This window comes from Meleagris gallopavo, chromosome 2 (assembly GCF_905368555.1).
Source record: "Meleagris gallopavo chromosome 2, MGAL_WU_HG_1.1, whole genome shotgun sequence".
Taxonomy (NCBI): Eukaryota; Metazoa; Chordata; class Aves; order Galliformes; family Phasianidae; genus Meleagris; species Meleagris gallopavo.
The window spans coordinates 74,526,338-74,547,413 of record NC_139405.1 but is presented as its reverse complement, the minus strand read 5'-3'; the positions used below and the strand labels follow the sequence as shown (position 1 = coordinate 74,547,413).

Here is a 21,076-nt window from a genome sequence, read left to right as displayed (position 1 = left end):
GCTGCTGATGCTTTATGTTGATGCATGGCAAGATTCTTAATGGGTATTTATTTCAGCAAAGCCATTTACATGAACTGAGGGATATGCCATGGTTGGGATTCAGCTGACCCACTTAGAGCTGCCTAAAACGAAGGGCTGAGACCTGCTCATGTCTCAATCCCTGCTGCTGTCATCAAGGATGAAGAGAGCTTCGTGGAGAGCAATGCACCCCCATGGCTTCTCTGAGAGGAAACCAGACTTAGAAAGATGCTCTCTCTTAAGGTATGTGACTCAGATGAGAGAAAACTTACCTGAGGTGTCTGAAAATGGATCGTCAGTCTTTTCTGAGCTGTGTAAGAAAATCCCAGCTAGTATGTGTCCTTGTAAATTGTTATTTTTAGTAATTATGAATTATATACAGGAAATAACTCTATACTCCTTGGTTTGGATGATTTTAAATTAGAAATGTAAGCAGGATCTCTACTCTCTACTCCTTCCAGGCAGTTAACCACACAGAGAACAGAGCTCAAGTCTCCACTATCAACACAATTACTTGTTCTCCACTTTTTTAAAATACCAATACCAGAGGATCTGTTTTCACCACAACAAATAAGACAGCACTTTTCATCAGTGCTGCAGCCCTTGTTGCCCCTGATTCTGGCTGACACACTCCTTAGGCAGCCAAACCATCTTAGTAAAAAATATAACTTGTTTATGATTTTGCAGCATTTTTTCCTTTGTATTAGTATTAGGATAGAATCATAGAATCCTTAGAGTTGGAAGGGATTTTAAAGGTCATCTAATCCAACTTTCCTTCAGTGAACAGGGACATCCACAGCTAGACCAGGTTGCCCAAGGCCTGATCTAGCCTCACCTTGAAAGTCTCCAGGGACGGGGCATTAACCACATCTCTGGTCAACCTGTTTCAATGCCTCACCACCCTCACTGTAAAAGACTTTTTCTTTACACCCAACCTAGATCTACCCTCTTTAAGCTTGAAGCCATTTCCCCTAGTTATATCACCACAAACCCTACCAAAGATCTTGTTCCCTTCTTTCCTGTAACTCCCCTTTAGATACTGAAAGGCCACTATCAGGTCTCTTCTGAGCTTTCTCTGCTCCAGGCTGAACAGCCCCAGCACTTTCAGCATGTCCTTGTAGGAGAGGTTTTCCATCCCTCAGATCACTTTTGTGGGCCTTCTCTGGACACACTCCAAGAGAGCAACATCTCTCCAATGGAGCACTCCATATCTTGATCCAGCAACCTAGGTGAGCTCTCACCAATGCAGAGTAGAGAGGCAGGATCACCTCCCTCACACTGCTGACCACGCTTCTTTTGATGCAGCCCAGGATATGTTTGTCTTTCTGGGCCTGTGAGAGCACATTGCTGACTCACGTTCAGCTTTCATCCACCAGTACCCCCAGGTCTTTTTTCAGCAGGGCGCGCTCAATCCTTTCATACCTCAGCTTGTCTCAGTAGCAAAGGTTGCCTCGACCCAGGTGCAGGACCTTGCATTTGTATTTGTTGAACCTCACGAGGTTCACCTGGGCCCACTGCTCACACCTGTCTAGGTCCCTCTGAATGGCATCCCATCCCTCTGGTTTGTCAACTGCACCCCACAGCTTGGTGTTATCAGCAAACTTGCTGAGGATGCACTCGACCCCACTGTCGATGTCATTGATGAAGATATTAAAGATTATTGTCTTAAAATTATTGATGAAAGAATTATTAAAGATTATTGTCTTGACATAAAGATATGTCCATCCAGACATTGAGCCACTGACCACCATTCTCTGGACTCAGTCTTGCAGCCGGTTATTCACAACTGAACAGTCCACCCATCAAATCCATATCTTTCCAATTTGGTGAGAAGGATGCTGTGGGATACTGTGTCAAAGACCTTACTGAAGTCCAAATAGATCATACCAGTGGCTCTCCCCTTGTGTATTGATGCAGTGACACTGTTATAAGAGACCACTAAGTTGGTCAAACAGGTTATGCCCTTGGTGAACCCATGCTGGTTCTCCTGTATCACCTCCATGTCTTCCACGTGCCTTAGCACAGATTTCAGGAGGATCTGTTCCAAGATCTTCCATGGCACAGAGGTGAGACTAATAGGCTGTTAGTTCCCAGGGCCATCCAGTGGAAATGTCATTACACCACAGAATGGCTAAGTAACAGCACTGCCCTTGACAAACAGTGACAACCATTGACTCAGCAAATGCAAGGCCCATCTATAAACAATTAATTCATTCAGGCTTCACTAGTTAGTGTCAGCTTGGATCATATGCCGTGAGTGCTGTGCTGCTCAAAACTGTGCTAGTTCCTGCTGCTGTTCTTCATCCCCTTCTCTTGGGAATAAAGGAAAAGACTGAAGCCCTGTATTAAATTACATAAGATAATTGGGAATTTTCTTATCTCATGAGTTGCATTAACTTTTTCACTTCATATTTAAATTTCGACAATGTCTTGAGCTGCCAAGTGCTGGTGAAGATACTGAACTTCATAAGCTTAGCTTAAAATTACAGTAAACAAAAGGTTTCATACACTATACATAAGATAATCAGTATGTACTGGGCATAGGAGGGTAGAATTCAGTGGAACCACCTAGACCTTTACAAGTGGTTGAAAATCTTGGTCATTTTCTCTAGAGTTGTAAGAAGCAAAGCTGTTGCCTTAATGCTCTTACACTGAAAGCCAAGCTATTGAAAGCATCTGACTCTTGAAATTGACCAGCCCTTGGAAAGCTCTCATGACTCAACCAAGCTATTTAACACAAGGATTGAATCACAGCAATGCTTTTTGATGTAAAAAGAGGCAATCTGCTCCACACAGACGAGCTCAACAGATTACTGGGGTTTTCCCTTGTATCTTCCTTAGTATGAAAGTCATTCTTCCACAAACACTCAGGAAGGAATTCAGCCCAAGACAGAAACTGAATTGAGTTCATCTGTGTTTCAAGGGCTTGACTGCCTACATACTGCTTGTGGCACCACTTGTGGTCCCAGAGAAGAGGAACCAACCTAATCTAACTGGTCTCACTTTGTGCAATAGGAAAACAGGCAGGGTGTACTCCCACTGGTCTGCTTACCCTGCTGCTTACAGGCATAGGTGAAGCCTTCAAAACAGCAGCCACTGGGATGGCAGTGGACTTATAAGAGGAGAGTTGTGAGCCCAGGCAGAAAAGAACTAGCGGAGCGCTGACAAATGTGGGCTGAAAATGCCCCGAGTGGCAGGACTGTGGAGGCCCAGAGCAGAGAGTCTGCCCTGATTGGCACAGTATGACTGATGGTCATGTCCTCCCATGGGCAACCACAGTCTCACCTGAGGGCATGTGGGGTCATAGTCAGTAATGCTCCCTGAGGGGACAATGCTGGGCACTCTGAAGAGGAAGCCTGGGCAACTTTTTGATTTGCTACCTGTCTCAGATAACTGGAGGAAGTAGGTGATGCCCTGGCTTTAACTCAAGAGCCAGTTCTCATCCTTTAGCCCATGACTCAGGTTTCTGTTCAGATCCCATCTTACTGATGCTTAAAATGCTGTCCTGGCCTCTCCCTGTTCACTGCTTACAGTGTCCTATCATGGGTGGGACAATGCACCCCTTCCCCATGACGAGGCTCTTCTGAGACAGGGATAGTGAGCAGACCCTGATGAAGACGGGAACACTTTAAAAGGACAGACCAGGTGATGAAATGAAATGCAGCATTCCTCTGAAAAATCTGTTTTGCAGAAAAAAAAAAAAAAAAAAAAAAAAGAAAGAGAACTTCAGGAGCTCCAGCAAGGGTTTCAGCTCAGGGCATGGCAGAATTGATTTTAGGCTACCATGAAATAATACAGGGGATTAAATGTATTCAAAAGGACCTTCCTGAAAGTTTGTAATGGAAAACTCTCAATGTTGTAAGGCAATAATTCTCTGCATCCTGCATGGGCACCAATCTTACCAAGAAGAAAGGAAACAAAACTGCTGTGGAGTTCATCTTGCAAGAGCAATATTGGATGAGGCTCCATTTATTCAGATGTCATCAAGCACAACTCCCAGTGCTCTGTTGATGCTGCTCAGGAGAACACTCACCAGATTCAGCACAGACAGCTCAGCACAGCAGATTTCAGGCAAAGCAACTTTGGTTTATCTGTTTTCCTCCCGTTTCTGGGGCTCTGGCTTACAGCACAGCTAACCAACACCAGGCAAGCAGGAAAAGGGCTGCTCTCTGTCATTTAGCAAGGTTGGTCCTGGATCTCACCGAAGCTTATTTGCTTACAGTGTCCTCTGTGGTCCAATTGCATTAGGTCTGCCTTTATGAAAATTTCCTTTGAAAAGTGAGTCACTAACCCAAGCGGGAAATTCTTTTGAAATATAAATGAAAGACTCACTGAATGCAATTCTCCTGGTAGTGATACTTGGAAAACTCAGTCTCTTACCTTGTCCTACCTATGTTTACCCTTTTCCTAAGGAAACTTGCTCATCAAATTAGACTGAGCTGAGATTTCTTTTTAACTGGTTTAGTAGTATGCTATTTTTTTACAAGTTTTCCAACAGAAAAAAAAAAAAAAAAGAAAACCACAGACATATTTTTTGAGGAAAATGATTATCAAGGAAAGTAGGTTAGTGGCTAAGTTTCTGTTCCTAACTAGGTTAACAGAATGACAGACTACTTCCTTCTCAAAAATTCATTATTCCAGGCCCTATTGTTTTGTTGGTGCTATTTTGAGCAGAGTTGTCAGAACCTGTCTGCAAACCAGAGTCTTCTCTTTAGTACTGTATTCCAAGAATTGATTTTTAACAACTGCTGGAGGCTGAAGGAGCTGGGTGAAAAAGCAAACTCTTACTCATTTCTGTAAAGTCCCAACAGCTCAGATACCAGTTCTGGTCCTATGCTTCTGTAATACTGAGATTAGGAGACTCCGAATCGCAAATGCTTCTTCTATCACAAAGTGTAATAGAGCTCTCAGAACCCCCAGGGTGCCTCCTTCAACAGGAAGAAAAACAAAAGGCAAAGACGATCTATCTGGAGAGCACTTACCAGTGGTGCTTCTTCCGATACTTGCAACGGTGATCTGTATCCCCCATTTGGGACCAGACACAGAGTCAGGACACACTCACCCACACCTGAGGGTAAGTTTGGTTAGGTTGCGGTTGGACTTGATGATCTTTAAGATCTTTTCCAACCTGAACAATTCTATGATTCCATGATTCTAAGTCACAGCAAGCATCCCTCTCCAAATCATACTTTTGGCACTGAACACCTGTGGCATGTGCTCCTCAAGGGCACTGGTCTGCAAGTAAAAAGTGCCCTAAAAAAGCAGTGAGTAGAAACCTTTCACCTGCTTCTCACTTGATCAATATACACTGGCAGGTGATGTTTTGTGACACTAATTCTGGCACTAGCAGCACTCTGGGACCCAAATCAAGAGAAACAGGGTCCAAATTCCAGAGGAACTCAGCAGCGTGGTGAGATAACCATGGGGTCGGAGTCCATCAGCTCTGCTCCCGTTGAGCAGAACAAAAGCCCACCTGCAGCAGCCAGCCTGTGCACTGCCTCCACCTATCAGGTGTTGGCGAAGAGAAGCCCGACAAATACTCTGTGTGTTGTGACATGGCAAGTGGCAAGGGAAGCACTGTGGGAAATCGTCAGGACAGCAAGGTCAAACCAACAAGTCTGTAAGTGGAGAAGGATTAAAACGCAGCCTATTTCCGAGCACAGTGTGTTTCCTAATATTTTAATGGCAGCATTAGTGTGATCTGTTTACTAGTGGCTTACTCTGGGTAATGCAGTACTACCTCAGAGAGCATTAATTTCATCACTATAATTTAAATAATTTAAATCACAATGTCCTGAAGAGAAAAAAAAAAGAAAAAAAAAAAAAAGCATTATCAGCATACCCAGGGAGAAAACTTGCTCAGCACAGTGTAGAAAACCTCCCCAGGAGAAAATGAGTAGCAAACCCAGGAGTGAAGCCCTGCCCGCAGCCCAACACATTTGCCTGACAACGCACATGGAGACCCTGCAGCCTGCTCCTTCCCTGCTCTTGGGATTGCTCCTCCTTTCAGCCAAGCTCGCCTGCACACATATGCACACTATTATTGGGAACAACCAATAGTCCCCTATATCCTTCTCATTTGACTCTTCCGGGCTCACTTCTACAGCAGCATCTCTACACAATTAGCCAATTATGACAGCTAATTAGTCATCAAACCCCAAAAGGCTCACTTCCTGCTCTCTTCACTGTATCCTGCTGTGCATTAGCCCCTGCTGAGCAAGCAGCAGCACACATGGGTGGAAATCTGATGCCCTCCTTAATCCCACTCCCTGCTCTTTTTCATCCCTCATAAACGCAGCACTTCAGAGAGTGTCAGACTGCAAATAACCTTGGTATTTCTGAGCAGAGCAGTCCTGCATGCCTGCCGTAGGGCCTCCTGATTGAGATCCTACACAGAAGATCCCAGACAGCCTTCCAAAGAGATTCCTCTCCCTTCTGCATGTCCACAGTTCTGCAAATAGCAACAAACAAGAGCTGGCCTCAAACTACCGGTACAGCGTGGTAGGGATGAGGGCATCAGAGTTCACCTGGCTGCTCAGCCCTTCCTTAAACCTAAGCAGAATACCTCAGAGGCATCGTACACATATATCTGAAAGGTATCTTCCAGAGTCTGGGATGCAATGAGAATTAAGATTGAAGGATAAATTAAAAAGTTCACTCTTTTCACTCCTAGCCCAGCCAAGCACACCTGATTCACCTGGCTGGTCACTGCGCACAAACCCTCAAACAAGCACTCGCTGCTCCCCACACTGAAGCACAAGCTCTCATTGGAGCATTTTAGTGTTAACTAGAGAAGCCAGACACGCAGTTTCACTCAGATGCTTTCTACTGCATGCAGTTTACAAATGCAACTCAATGGGCTCACAACCAAAGTGGGGTCACTGCAGGCTGCTACATCTCAGCAAAGGCACAGCTTTATCTTGCTGATACACAACAGTAACACAACAAGCAGAGCTGGAACCACCTTGGCAAGCCTGGGATGAAGAATGGTGCTTGGTGTCACGCATGTGGACAAGGGAGGGAGGGGAACAGGACATGCCAGCACTCCTCAGCACACAGGCACACAGACACACAGTCATCATTCAGCAGTTTGGATTTGCTCAATACCAAAATTCTGATAAGCCATGGGCATTTTGGAGGTCAAACAGACCTATTTACGCAAAATTAACCACGAGTGCTCAGCTGACAGGGAATAAATAGAAGTTACTCTTTGCCTCTACAAACAAAGAATGTGCTGGGAAAATGGCAATTCATTGGAGAGAATAAGGAAGTGATTAATTGGGTCACAATGATTGTTATATATATGTACTTATCTTAAATCCCTACCTCATGTCCTCTGTCTTGCACAGGACATGATTCACTGTCTGCTTCTGAGAATGACCCAGACTCATCGCTGGAGTTTGTTCCATAGGATGGCTCACATTTAATCTGGGCTCGAACTGGGTTGTACAATCCATCTCCCACCACACCGGGCTCCTGGTGCTCGGGCGCCAGGAATCGGGGGCCTTGGGAGCAAGGGGAAGAGGAGAGCTCACACAGACGTAGGCTGCAGGGAGAGCCGCCGCTGCCGTCCTCTGCATATGAGTAGGAAGAGCACGAGCTGGAGGTCCTCGTTCTGGTCTCTAAAGGAGGCGAGCGAGGGCAAACTTTAATTGGCACCGGACAGCTGGTGTTCGGCCGCATCCTTCCTGACAAGTGATCAGCTGTCAGTCCGCTGTGGGAATAGGTCTGAGAGCTGGGGAGAGACTGGCTACCGCCAGCCCACAGACCCTTTGGCACAGTCTCAGTGAGGTCTTTGTCCAAGCTGCTCACACCAGAATATGAATGCACCGAAGTGTTTACTTGGTCACAAGCGTTTGAAGAGAATATAACACTCCTCCTGTCCAGTTCCCCCTCTTGCTTACAAAGAGTTTCAAAGCCGGGCCCCCTGAGCGGCGATCCCACCGTGAAGTTGGAAGCATCCTTTTGCATGGCATGGGACTGTCCGTAGTTCCCTGTGAAAGGGACGTAATCAGTTTTGTGGTCACCCTGAGTTGTCCCTTTTTCAAAAGGGCACGCTGGACTCCTGCCAAAGTGCTGTTGGGAAGTGCTGGGGAAGCCAACCAAATCTATGCTTTTTGTTCTGTTGAAGAAAGACCGCAAGCAAGAAGGAGAAGACCCACTTTTTGGCCTGTCGACGCAAGTGGGGCTTGGCTGTTTCCTGTCCATTTCAACATCCCCTTCTTTATCCCTGATGTCAGGTTCGTCTCCAGACAGGCAAAGCGTGATGCTTTCTTCATCATTCTCTTCATTCTGAGGCTCACTTTTTATCTGCCCCATAGCAAGTCCTGATTTGAGGCTGTTTCCAGAACTCTCTTCACTGAATGTGCTTGCAAAACCTGAGGTACTGATGTGTGATGTGTTGTAGACATTCTTGGTACAAGCAAGCTGGTATTTCTTGTATCTGGGGTACCGCGTTACTGCATCTTTGTCCAAATTGTCCTTGCTGTCTCTCAGCATGTCAGAGTTGGGCAGAATCCCTTCTCCTTTGTCTGCGCCAGCAACGGTGGTTTCAAAATTGAAGGGTTCCTGGTGCATTCTCTCTCTTGGGCAAGATATTTTTGACGTCTCCGATTCCATCGTCTCCTCCTCATCTCCATCCGAGTTTTCCTCATCATGCATGCGCTGACAAGTGGTATCTTTTTTGCACAGGAACAGGCCATCTTCGTTGTTCAGCAGCTGCGTCTGAAGGAAGCTGAAGCAGGAGTCCTCCAGGTTGTGCATGCGCAGGAACTCAGCACAGTGGATGACCTCCTGGATGTTTTCTCTGCTGAGTAACAGCTTAGCAGTGTAGGCAAACTGTAGCAACGGACCAAATCCTCTGACAGTGACCTGCAGAAAAAAGAGGGAAATTGCCAGCATTACCATCAGCTCTTTGCTATCATCCCATGTCCTCCATTATGTAGTTAGATAACCTAACAGATCTAACATTCAGAAATAAATACTGCATGGCACCAATTGTTCTTCTCTCAGGTCAGCAGTGATACAAATCCAGAAATGAACATAATTGCTTTTATTTTGCTTCTCTACATCATGTTGCTCAAATAACTCAAAGACCTGTGAACCAAGCTTCTGCTGTAATAAAAGATGGAAAAAACAGACTAGTGTGCAAACCGCTAATTTTTGGATGGATCTTGTTTTCACTGTGATGCAGCATATCACCATCAAAGTAACTATTCAAACTTGATTCTTCTGCCCCGATGGAAGCTCTGATGAACAGGGATTTCAAACATAAAATACAATTTAAATCCCAAAGGCGTTTTGGAAAGGAAGCATTTAATATTATAGACAAATTCCCTTTTTTTCCCCCTATATTTTTTGAAAGCCACTACAGAATAAATACCAGTTAAATGCTGACTGCATAGTCTGTTTCTTCTCATACTGTTCCTGATTTTAGTGAGCCTAAGGTACAGCTGACAGGAAAGCAATCCATACTCATAATTCAAATAATGCAAATCGCTCTAAATCTCACCTTAGTACATAACTTTCCATCATTTTCTTTATAGAAAGAATAACAACTGTTTCCAGGAGTCTATGGGTCTGAGTTATGCATCATTACTTGTCCTTTTTTTCTCATCTATACTATACTTACATATACTACACCATCTATACCATATTTACATAGTCACATATAAAAAGTATGTGCTTTCTCCCTCTATCTCTGTTTACAGTGATGTCTTCACATCTAACATCTAACTAACAAACAACTTGTAGCCATGTATATATACACATTGTTCATTTTTTATCCTCAATGCATTGGCACAGACTTCTGTTTTTTTCTATTATTTTCTGCAATGGGCAGGAGACAAAGGTAGTTGAAAAACTCAGTGAGAGGGTACTTACACACCAGGGCTCACAATCATGTATTACAGTGTCTCCACAAGAAGGAGATTCAGTGGTTGGATCACTAAGTTGAGATTTGAAAGACCACAACTCAACTTTCTTCCAATGGAACTGCTGAGAAGTGCAGAGAGTGAGAATGATGCTGCACAGTCACTGCTAGAACTGCTCTGTGAAAGGAGACACTGAGCTTCCACTCCCTGCTCCTAAATGCTATTTCATGCAAAACACATGAAGACTGGAATATCACATTGCCTCTCTTACTTGAAAATCACAATTGGTACGTTACAGAATTGCTCTGCCACCCAAAAATTTGTATTTCCTCCAGCATAGAGGAGCAGCAGGCGGATGGTTTTGAGTCCACTGTTCCAGAGCTCAGTGAGACATCAGGGCATGCATTTCTGACGGTCTTCTTTCATGAACAGTAAAAATCTGAGTGAATAATTAGGCTAATCCCAATGAAAAGCCTATAAATTCCTTACACTGCCTTAGGATCAGTGGTAGAGCTCACAGATCTTTACTGAAAATCCTGATTTCCAGAAACAAGCCTTTGTTATTCACACATCTGTACTTGTGATGCTGGGTTATGAAGACACCACAAATGGTGCAGACTTTGATGGAGAGAAAAATATTTTAAAACACCTCTAAAATCGCTCCCAATAGCTCTTCCTTACATAATATTACTGCTCTATCTGCTATTTTAAGAAACAGCACGGTTTCATGCACGCACTTACACACTTGCACATTTCTGTTTTACAGTATGCCTCTGGTTCAGAACCGCCTAGATTAACAGCTGGCTATTAAACTGATCTCTGCCTTATCACTGTTACACTTTCTGCCTATTTGTTAGATTATCAGCTCACTAAAGGCCTATCTGCATTTTATCTATGCAGTATGATTAACAAAATTGCTCAGAAACTTAATGAGCTACTCACAGTATTTCTTTGATAAGATCTTCAGTGTTACTATGCATTTCATAAGCTCAGCAGCAGTGTGGGTCCCTAGAAGCAGCCATAAATACCAGCTGGGTTTTTTGGGTCCCTTTTGCATAGCAGGGACCACGGAGCACAAAGCCAGTTCTGGCAGTGGTGTCCCTTGGCCACTAGATGGAACGACTGCAAAGCAAATTAAAAGCATTTTCTGTGCTGGGCCAGGGTTTCACCTGCCTTCCCTGGCTGCAGAGCCTGAGGGTGACTCACAGCACTCCAGAGCAAGGCCATCTCTGCGCTGACTCAGGCTTTCGCTCCCAATAAGGCAGCATGGAACAGCAGCAGGACAGATTTACAGCTGTTCTGTGCTGGATGCATTAGTGACGGAGCACAAGAACACATATATTAGCCTCCCTGCAACGTTCTGCAAATCCCTGAGGTGTAGGAGGATGAGGATGCTGGTCCAGTGTGTGCCTTCATTCCAGCTGCTGCTATCTTACTCAGAGACACAACTCTCCTCCCTTCAGCGATCAGACCCAGAGGAGGAAAGCTTCCTTCCAAGCACCAGTGCTTCTCATTGCCCTTGGGGAGGAATTTCTCAAGTGCCAACACTTGAAAATACCCAAGCAATAACTTTGATAGTAAATGCTTCTAAAGGTCACTGGCAAGCATTAAAGGCAGCACAATCGCTGTAGACTGAAGCTAAGTATTGATCTGGCCTCCATGGCAGGTCCCCATCATAGTTCCATCATCAGCCTTGCAACTGCCCACATTCGGTTTCTTTGCTGGGAGAGCATCAACAGAGGTGTGGGCATGCAGCAATAGCCTCCACACATTTGCAGGAGAGGCTTCAAAGCTGCATAGATCACAATCACACATCTCTGATGGAGGAGGTGAGAGCGGGCTTTTAATGTGATTTGACCTGACTGATGCATCCCAGTGAAAACAATGAACGAAACCAAGTTGATCTATGTTTCAGAAAGGAAATAGACCATTTCTCTGATATACATCTCTATTTACATACGAAAGCAACCTTTTCTGGATGAGTAAAACAAATATGAGCAATAATCTGTTTATTTTTTCCTCTATCATAAATAAGATGCCAAATATCCAGGGTTTATTTGCTTTTGAACCTTATTTTCCATGTAAGTTAATGTCTAAGTAGACAGATTAATTTGTGGAAGCCTCCACAGAGCACCTCATCCAAGTTTATACTCTGAGTTTCTCTATCCAGCCCTCTGCACATTTCCATCATTCCTACCTCTACCCAATCCAACTGCAAAATTAATATGGACTTGATGGGCTGCAGGAAACAGGCAGAGAAAAGGCAATGTGCACACAGACCAGAAGAACAAAGAACAAGAAGCACAAACCAAGGAGAGCAAAGCAAAGATCTAATCTTCTTAGGGGCTTGCTTCCCTTATCTTTCAAATTACCCCAGAATTGGACTTCTCTTGTGGACCTGAAGACTTGGAATAAAATGTGAAGGAGGGAAGTTGTGTTTTGTATGTCCACACCCTCACGAGTTCAGGATACTGAGGAATTGCCTGGAAATAATGCAGTGATAATCACCATCAAGAGGTTGGTTAATCAGCATTAGCCATATTGAATTTAACTGCAAAATCTCGACAGCAGCCTTGTAGAAAACAAGAGTACAAAACCTGTTTTAGTTCAGCCCAGCACTGCTTTCTCCTCACAGGGCCCTGTAGAGTATGATGCTCTGTTTAGTTTTAATCGATTTAAGCAATCAGACTTCCACTACTTCCTTTGGGAGATTATTGCCAGACTCTACTTAAAACCTCCTTGTGAGGAAATTTGCCATCCCTTATTTTCCTCCTTTGTCTCTCATGATATTTCCTTTATGCATTCCGAGTAATGTTTTTTCCTTCTGGAGAAAAAGCTGCAAAGCTGTTAGACTCTTTGTCTCCACATCTTCTGTAGTTGGTGTTAAAACATTTTAAAAAACCTGGCTAATTCAAGGAAAACAACATTGATCACCATCACAGAGTAAGAAGCTTAGATGAGAGTCAGCAGTAAGAAAAGCTAGTAAGGAAGGCAGCACTGCAGATGCAAATACAGAGCGTATATCAGTCTGACATTTCTATGGATGGGCTGGACGCGCTGTGTGCTGCAGAGTTCATTAGTGCATACTCATTAACCAACTGCCCAGACTGCCAGATGTCTCAAAATCCCAGACAAACAGACAAAATCCTCCAATTCTGCACAGACAACATTTCTTATGGGGAGGGGAGGAAAAAAAGGGTTGTTTCTAAGAGAAACGTGGATGTCTGGTAACCCTGCCTCTGAAGGGTAACTGTATGAAATGCTGCATCTGGATCAGGTCAGCCCCAGCAAAATGCCAGCAAATGTGAGTTCAATTTAAAGAGGGAAGAAGTGATTAAGGGAAAGGAAAGATCACTGTAAACATGTAGGAATTTAAAACTTGGCAAGACGGTATCTAAAATGGAGCAAGATAAGGTTTACAGTAATCTGATGCACACTACAACCAAGAACAGAGAGCTGTCTAGTTTACTGTGAGATGGTTTTGCTGATTTGCAAGGAGAAGAAACCGAAAAAGTGAAAATGTCAGGAAGTTTTCCCGACTCTGAACCTAATGGTGAATTCAGTGAGATCTTGGAACACTTTCCAGGAAAGAGGATGGACACTGTATGTCTGAGTAAAAGCAAATAAAAGCTAACAAAGCACAGCCTTTTTCTGGTGAGGTGGGCTTTGACAATTTGGTATGCCTTTTCTGGCCCTGGTTTCTGTATTAGCGAGGGCACATCGCCAACCTTCTAGAAAACAGCATCAAAATTCAACAGCAAATCTATGTAAAATAGTTTATTTTAAAATAAAGAGTATGTGGGGCAACCTCAAAGAATTCTTTCTCCCTACCCCTCAGGTTACAATAAGTTCTGCAGCACGTTAGCTGCTAAATCCCACCACATCATGGTGAATTAGATGGTCAGACCTTCGGATGCGCTGAGAACGCACAAGTCCCGACTGAGCAGCTCATGTGCAGATGATTATCTTTGTGCATTTGAGTCGTCTTGTTGAAATCAATAGGAATACTGATGGGTGTTCTGTGAAGCATGCAAGCTACTTGTAGGATTATGGATTATATTTTTAGTACTGCGATTTTCAGGTTAAATTCATCATCCGGCACCTAAAAACAGTTAGAAAACTCACATCTTGAATCTCCAGACATCGATTTAATTACTAAGCCATTTTGTAGGGAAGGAAGAAACAAAAATTGAATCAAATCTCGCATGTTGAATATCAAATCCCAAATTGAATATTAATTTAAAACAATTGGGTAGAAACATGTGAGAAATGTGACCATTTCTTGTGGAAGCAGAAATAAATCCACTAGTTACACACTGCTATGCAGTAGCCCTATTGTGATACTCATTTTGTTAACAGTTTATCCTTGCTTGTGCAGTCCAAAGGCATCTGTATAGACTGCTTAAATCCATCCCAACCCTTGAGTTTGACTGATAAGCCCAAGGATGCAGAAAACAAACTACGAACTGCCTCACTCGGCCAGCATGTTCCTAACACTCCAACTTATATAATCAAACACATGCTAGAAATAGGAGATAAGATTAGTGACAGTTAACTGCTGCTATTTTTTGTTCCACAGCCTGAAGAAGGTCTCGGGGATTAAACATTAACTCTAATCTTATTTGCTAAAATTAGCACATGCTATATTCTTTTTCTTTTGCAGCCAATTGCAAGTATAGCGCATAAGTTATTTTCAGAGTAATCTGATAACTAAAATCAGTCACCGAGCTGTTATTCCATTAAGAGTTAAGAGACTTCCTGGTTATTTACTTTGTTATTTTTACCGGGGATGGTGAAGCCTGGCAGAGCCCGTTTTTCCTAGCTTAAGGTTATTCGGTTCTGGAAAACTATCTGAAGGATGTAAACACATTGCTAGGTTCAAACAGGTGAGCTATGTGTGTGAAATACACAGTGCTACATGTCCCAGTTTCACAGAATTACAGAATCATTAAGGTTGGAAAAGACCTCTAAGATCACCTAGTCCAACCATCAACCCACCACCACTGTGTCCACTAACCATGTCCCTCAGTGCCACATCCACACGGTTCTTGAACACCTCCAGGTACGGTGACTCCACCACCTCCCTGGGCAGCCTGTGCCACTGCCTCACCACCCTTTCTGAGAAGAATTTTTTCCTAATATCCAACTTGATTTGTCTCTTTATCTGCACACAGTAATCCTGCACACAATTAGAAATTGTTTGGAAATGGTGATCCCTTTACATAGAGCGGGAATGCACGCGAAGCAGGAAAAAGTCAGACAAGGATCACAGAGAGCAGAGCACTTTCCCAGGCCAGTGGCATGGTGTAGGAAATGCCAATGCATTTTTCCCCTCTTCAGCTTACCAGTGTTTAAATGTGCTCTCACCAGCAGCTCCCAGAGGCATTTTTCCCATATGCTCACAAAGCCGTGAAGCTCCTAAAATGAGTCAACACTATTTGAAAATCAGCTTGGGTGAGAAGAACCAGATGCAGGCATTTGTAGCATCTGGGCTCTTAAACAGGAGAGGAACTTAAAAGTTGCTGGTGGAGAAGGCTGATGAAGAGAGGCTGTTGTTTCCACTTTAAAAACACTTTTAAAATGAAGCATATTTCTTGCTGGCCCATGTTTTCCACTTTACTGAATCAAGTAGCATGTGCAGATTTGGGCAGAAGAGCAACCTGAAGTTTGGGAGGTATTTATCTCTGTATCTCATCCTCACCTCCTGAAACTGCAGGGGAAATAAAGATGTGAGAGAAAGGCTGAGTGGAGATGGCTATCTGGATTAATGGTCTCCTGTGAATGAATGGACAGCCTTGAGATGCCATGTCTGGTGTCAGCTCCCATGAGACTGTGCTTGCTCAAGGACCTGGGATCACTGTAGTCATAGTGCAAACCTCTGTCAGAATGGAGATCTCCATTCTTTTATTTCACACCAACAGTGTCCATATTCCCTTTGTTCCCTTTTTTACTCTAGAAGCATAATCTACAGCACAAGTCCAAGTATCAGGGACTTAGGACTCTGGCTCTAACACACCCTTCAGTGCCATGCTGGCGTAGCCCATACTGCCTGACCTTGCTTCTGTCACCTGGAAGATGCAGTAGCCACACTTCCACCCTCGAGGCTACTTGGTGCCTGCAGAGTATCGCAGTGATCTCTGATGGAAGGTGAGGCAGTGCAACACAAGTTGGGGAGGAAGTAGAGGTCACTCGTTGCAGACTGACCCCGAGGGCAGAAACCAATGACTGTAAACTGTGACTGTCACTCTGCGAGAAGTGCGTCAGTGCTGACAGAATGGCAAGTGCTTCAGAATTGATTGCCTGCTGCAAGGATGGCGTAAGCAGCAAGGGGATCGATGCTCAAATTATTGGTTATGTCAGCATTTGCCTACATATGACTTTGGGACGGAGGGTGGAAGCTAAGGCAGCCATACACACAGGTTTTTCCAAATCAAATTCACTGTGATAATAGTGTCAGCTTCAAAGTGTTCTCAAAATTCTTGGTTCTTGAGCATGGCACCAAGAACTATCAGGTGAACCAAAGAGGCAGATGGAATCAGAAGATGGTTTAGAGATAAAATGAAAAAAAAATATGGAAAGTAGTGAAAGTCAAAATAGAGCAATTTCTGATTCAACTGTGATGCTTATTTCAGTCTAAGACTTCAACTTTTATTTCATCCGGTTACTGAAATCCAACTAAAATTATCTTGACCTTTCAAAAATGAGATTGGTTTCATATGAGAATAAAGATTTTGCTTTTCAAAAACCTGATGGTATCCTTGGGGATGTTTAACATCCTTCGCATTCAGAGAAATACTCATGGAAAACTAATTTGTTGAATTTGCCACAAGCTTCAGTCTTCCCAAATTCCACTTTCTAGAATACAATGTTTATTGAGAGATAAGGGAGAAATCACCAAGCATATGCACAAATGTTTTGTTCTTGACACAGTTCTGCTCAGGAAACAGGAGGCATCGATGCAAAACGTGCATGTGAATATATTTGCAAAAAGAAAACATTACAAGACTGGAAGATGTGATGCCTGCCCATGGCAGGGAAGCACTGCCTGGATCACACCAGATGGCCCCTGGCACATCCAGCCCAGTGGTTTGGGGTCAGTTTGTGCACGTGGCGTGCAGGGATGTATGTTTGCCCACACCAAGTCACAGTGTAACTCTGTAACTCATATTGCAGTCACACACTGAATAGAATAGTGCCTGTAATGCAGTAAGACAAGCTGGAGGAATGACAACAGAAGTACCACTGTTTGGAGAAAACAGCCTGATTTCACCTTAATGAACAACAGTGGAAGGAGATAAGTTTTTTCTAAGTAATTAGATAGCTTAGTGCATGTTATTGATGCTAGGGCTGCCTAGGGTGTAGTAGGAGTACATAGAAAATTCAGCAAGTACAGCCAGGGGAGCACCTGCAGGCAGAAATAGGTGAGGGAGCCTGGAGGTGAATCTCTAGGCTGCTATGTCCACACACCACATGGAGGTGTTAGAAAGAACATTACAAGTGTTTCAACCAACTTTTGTCCAAAGGACTAACTCAGCGATGACATGCCGGGATCAACAAAGAACACGTACGAATCAGTAGCACTGATTAGCAGTTTAAACACTGGTGCATTAACTGGAAAACAAAGCAAAGGGAGATTGCAGCTGTGATATCTGGCGGTTTGCAGTACAGTCATTTTTTCAGTGTAGCTTGTACCTTAAGAGACACGGAAGGCAGTAATGAAGGAAGGCACAAGTGAGCTGCTCAGCAGAAGCGTTGCCTTTTCCCCATGGATGCACATGCCACCCATGCTGAAACCAGCGGGGAAGAAATGGAACAGATTTTAACCCAAGAGCATAATCAGAAGTAAAGTGGAGCTGTGATTTAAAATTAAAATCAGTACCATATTTTTGCGAAAGAAAAACTAAACTGACCCCCAGATTAAAAAAGAAAAAAAAAAAAAAAAAAGAGAGAGAAAGTGTTGAGCAGTGAGGAAGGCGAAGGAAGGAGTGGGAAAGTTTTCACCGAATATAAATTGTGAGAGAGAAGTCTGTGAAAGATCTGTTTAGGTTCATATCATGAGCCAAACTGGGGAGGAAAAGGGAAAACAAAAGGGAGTTTGAGAACTTCTGGAATAAAAAAAGAAACTCTAGAAGCCTGCAAGTAGCAAATATCAAAATAGGAAGAAAATGAGGTTAAATGCAGAAATCTGCTAATTCAGAGGGTGTTTGGAGGAGCGGTTCAGAGTTTCTGAAGCTGCAATTAATACATAAGCAAATATAACAATATAAAAAAACTAGAAAGACTGGCAAACGACACAAATACTCCTCTCTCCCAGGCCTGGCAGAATGTATCTAAGTGAATAAACCACATACACTGTAATACAGTATACTAAACACGCCGTGATTATTCTACAAAAATAAGAAATACTTCACAGTGAGGAATTTCCCTACAAACCCTACTGTTACACTTTGCCAATGTAGGAGAGGAAGAAACAGGCTGTCCTATGCATTGCTTGGAAAAGCACCAGGTTGCACTACAGGGAAGGGAGTGGAGACAGGAGACAAAGGAGCTGAGGCAGCAGCAGGCTCAGGAGACAGGGCCGGATCACACCACTGCAGTTCACAGATGCTCTGCCATGATTCTCCAGGGCTGGCAAGAGCCGTGAGCTGCTGCGGACAATGCAGCTTCCAGCACTTCCCATGACCATGTGCCAGCTCAGCACAACACAGAAAACTTCCTTGTGCCAGGAGAGCAGGGAGCAGAGCCCAGCAGTGCAAAGCCAGAGAGGCTTTTCAGGGCTGTGGGAGGAATGGAACTTCAAGCGCTTTACTATTCTGGCATAATTACACAATTATTAACGGGCAAGCTGAAATCCCATGTAAATATCTCGGCTTCCTCCAGGCACTGCATTTTTAAAACAAAAACTGCCAAATGCTGTATTTGTTCCAATTTTCCTTCTGCTCCTCCCTCCAGCCTTTAAATTTCTGGGATTTGGACAGGCAACATCACCTGTCCTAAGACCCTCAGAAGAGTTCTCCATGTGGAAAAAAAGACAACATTTCCATCTTGACCTGTAGCTTCCCCGTTCTGGGAGGGAGGGGTCAGGAACTTCACAGCTCTTTGTGCATGTGTGTGGTGATATATACCTGCATACACCCACGCTGGACACCGTGAGAACTAGGCAAGAGAAGGCTAAGGTGTGTGAAACGGAGTGAATTAGTCCCATCTGCTCTGAAAAGATCATTTTCGTCTTGTATTTCTATTACTGTCTTATTATCACACTAGAGTGCTTCTAAAAGGCTACAGTTCTGGCAGCCAGCATCATTACAGCTGCTCAGATTATTAACAGTATAAATAAACTCTTAGAGACACTACTAAGAAAATATTAACTACAATTATCACTGTCTGATAAAATAATGAACAGTGAAGTGTTATTCTGCCATCTCAGTCACCAGTGCACATTTATGAGTGCTGTGAGTAATGAAAAACAGTTTATTTGCATACTGTATCAGCCTGGAATTGGTTCTTTCTGTTTTATTTTGTTTTTATAAAGACACTTTGAATTAGTGTCTTTCAGTCAGCACAGGCTGAAGCTCTATGTCTGCAGAATTGTACTCTGCTTTCAGTCCTGCAGCATGCAGCCCTATTAACTCTGAGAGCAGAAAACTACACCAGCAGCAACATGCACTTTTGCCCGAGGCTGGTCAAAGCCACCAGCAGTGGAGTCACTGAGGAGAAATCTTCCTTTCTACGTGGGCAGAAACACTATAACCTTCCTACAAACCTTTATTGTCAGGCCTCATTGCTTTTTCTGCCTATGCAGGGAACAGCCCAGGTGAAGTCCATGGCATTTCCTGCAGGAACCCTCCTCCCACCCATCCTGATTTTGCTTTGAGTGCTTGTTTCTCCTTAAGCACCCAGTGATACTCCCAAACTCCAGCCTTCACTAACAGCAATGGGGAGCTTGGGTTAGGTTTTCAATTAACAGAAGTTATTATTTCCCTGCAACCATGGAGAAAGAGTGTCTTAATGCATTGGGGAACAGGAGAATGACTGCAGAGAAGAAAAGGAAGCCCTGGTCTGTCCTCTTAGCAACAACACTTTTCTCAGCAGGCAGAGGCGGCCTTCACATATTTGTTTCTTGCTATAGTTGATTTAGAGTGTCATCATCTGTTCATTAGTGGAGATTATTATGATTAAGAGAAATAAGGTCTGAAGTCCTGAAGCTGCTTACTGTGGGGTAGTCATGCTGAAGCTTTGATTTGGAAATCCAGTTTTCACAAGGATGCTTCCCTGGTTCAGAAGAAGCCTTCTCCCCACCCAGCCCTGTGGAACCATCAGTCTCCAATCCCAATCAAAGACACCTTCCTATAAAAGCATCAAGCAAAGTCCCTGTTTTGCTTAGCTGTTTCATACCAGGCCACCACACTCTATCCGACCATCAGTAGGGAGGGATAATGGTGAAGGTTGGCACTGAACCTCTCCAGACAGGCTTCTGCTGGGGTGCAGAACCAAACCCACCATTTTGAGGAAAGGTCTGCACACAGCAGATGCAAAATGAGCACCTTCTCCATCAAGTCTGGCAGGGAAGCTCATGATTTGGGGTAACAAGAGGGAAATGTGGTTAGCATGAGCCACACTATCAGGCTCTCCACTTGAGAGCACAAACTTGGCCCAGGGTGAGTGTGCATCAGGCTCCTGGAGAGAGGCCATGACCCAGCTGATGAGGAGAAAATAAAGACAAGTTAAAGACAGGAATGGCAGCAAAAATACAACTGGAGAGGAAGACAATAATGCAATGTCAAGAGAGAACAAAGGAAAGGGGATTTTCCTTAATCTAAGTCAGAAAAGCACTGCAGCTTGCCTTCAGTGTTTTTATTTCACAGCCCCTTTTTGTATGTCCTTTTCACACTCTGTCCAGCATCTCATGTTCCCTGCCTGGTCTTTGCTACGTGTCTAAAGCCTTTTGTTCCCGTAACCCCACTTTCAGCATGTCATCATACTCCCACTCCTTGCACAGAGATGTAGGCAGGCACTGCATAGCCCAGGGCTCTCGCTATCCCCATCACTACACTGCCATGACAGAGCAAGTGAGATGGGGTGCTGGGGCGGGAAGAAGCTTGCGGCAGCTTCGCCTGTCCTTGTCTGTCAGCTGCGGGGGAAGGAGAGTTTGGTGGGGGTGATCTGCCCCCCCATAAACATTACGG

At 44.0% G+C, this 21,076-nt stretch overlaps 1 protein-coding gene across 7 annotated transcripts in view; it reads right to left on the bottom strand.

The window, feature by feature from the left end:
• BACH2 (BACH transcriptional regulator 2) overlaps nucleotides 1–21,076 on the bottom strand; it is a 183,095-nt gene that overhangs the window by 13,073 nt on the left and 148,946 nt on the right. For all 7 annotated transcript variants that reach the window (XM_010707621.4, XM_010707623.4, XM_019613098.3 and 4 more), the window contains one exon: nucleotides 7,345–8,889. In XM_010707621.4, coding sequence (XP_010705923.2) covers nucleotides 7,345–8,889 — 1,545 coding nt within the window. The remainder of the gene's footprint in view (nucleotides 1–7,344; nucleotides 8,890–21,076) is intronic.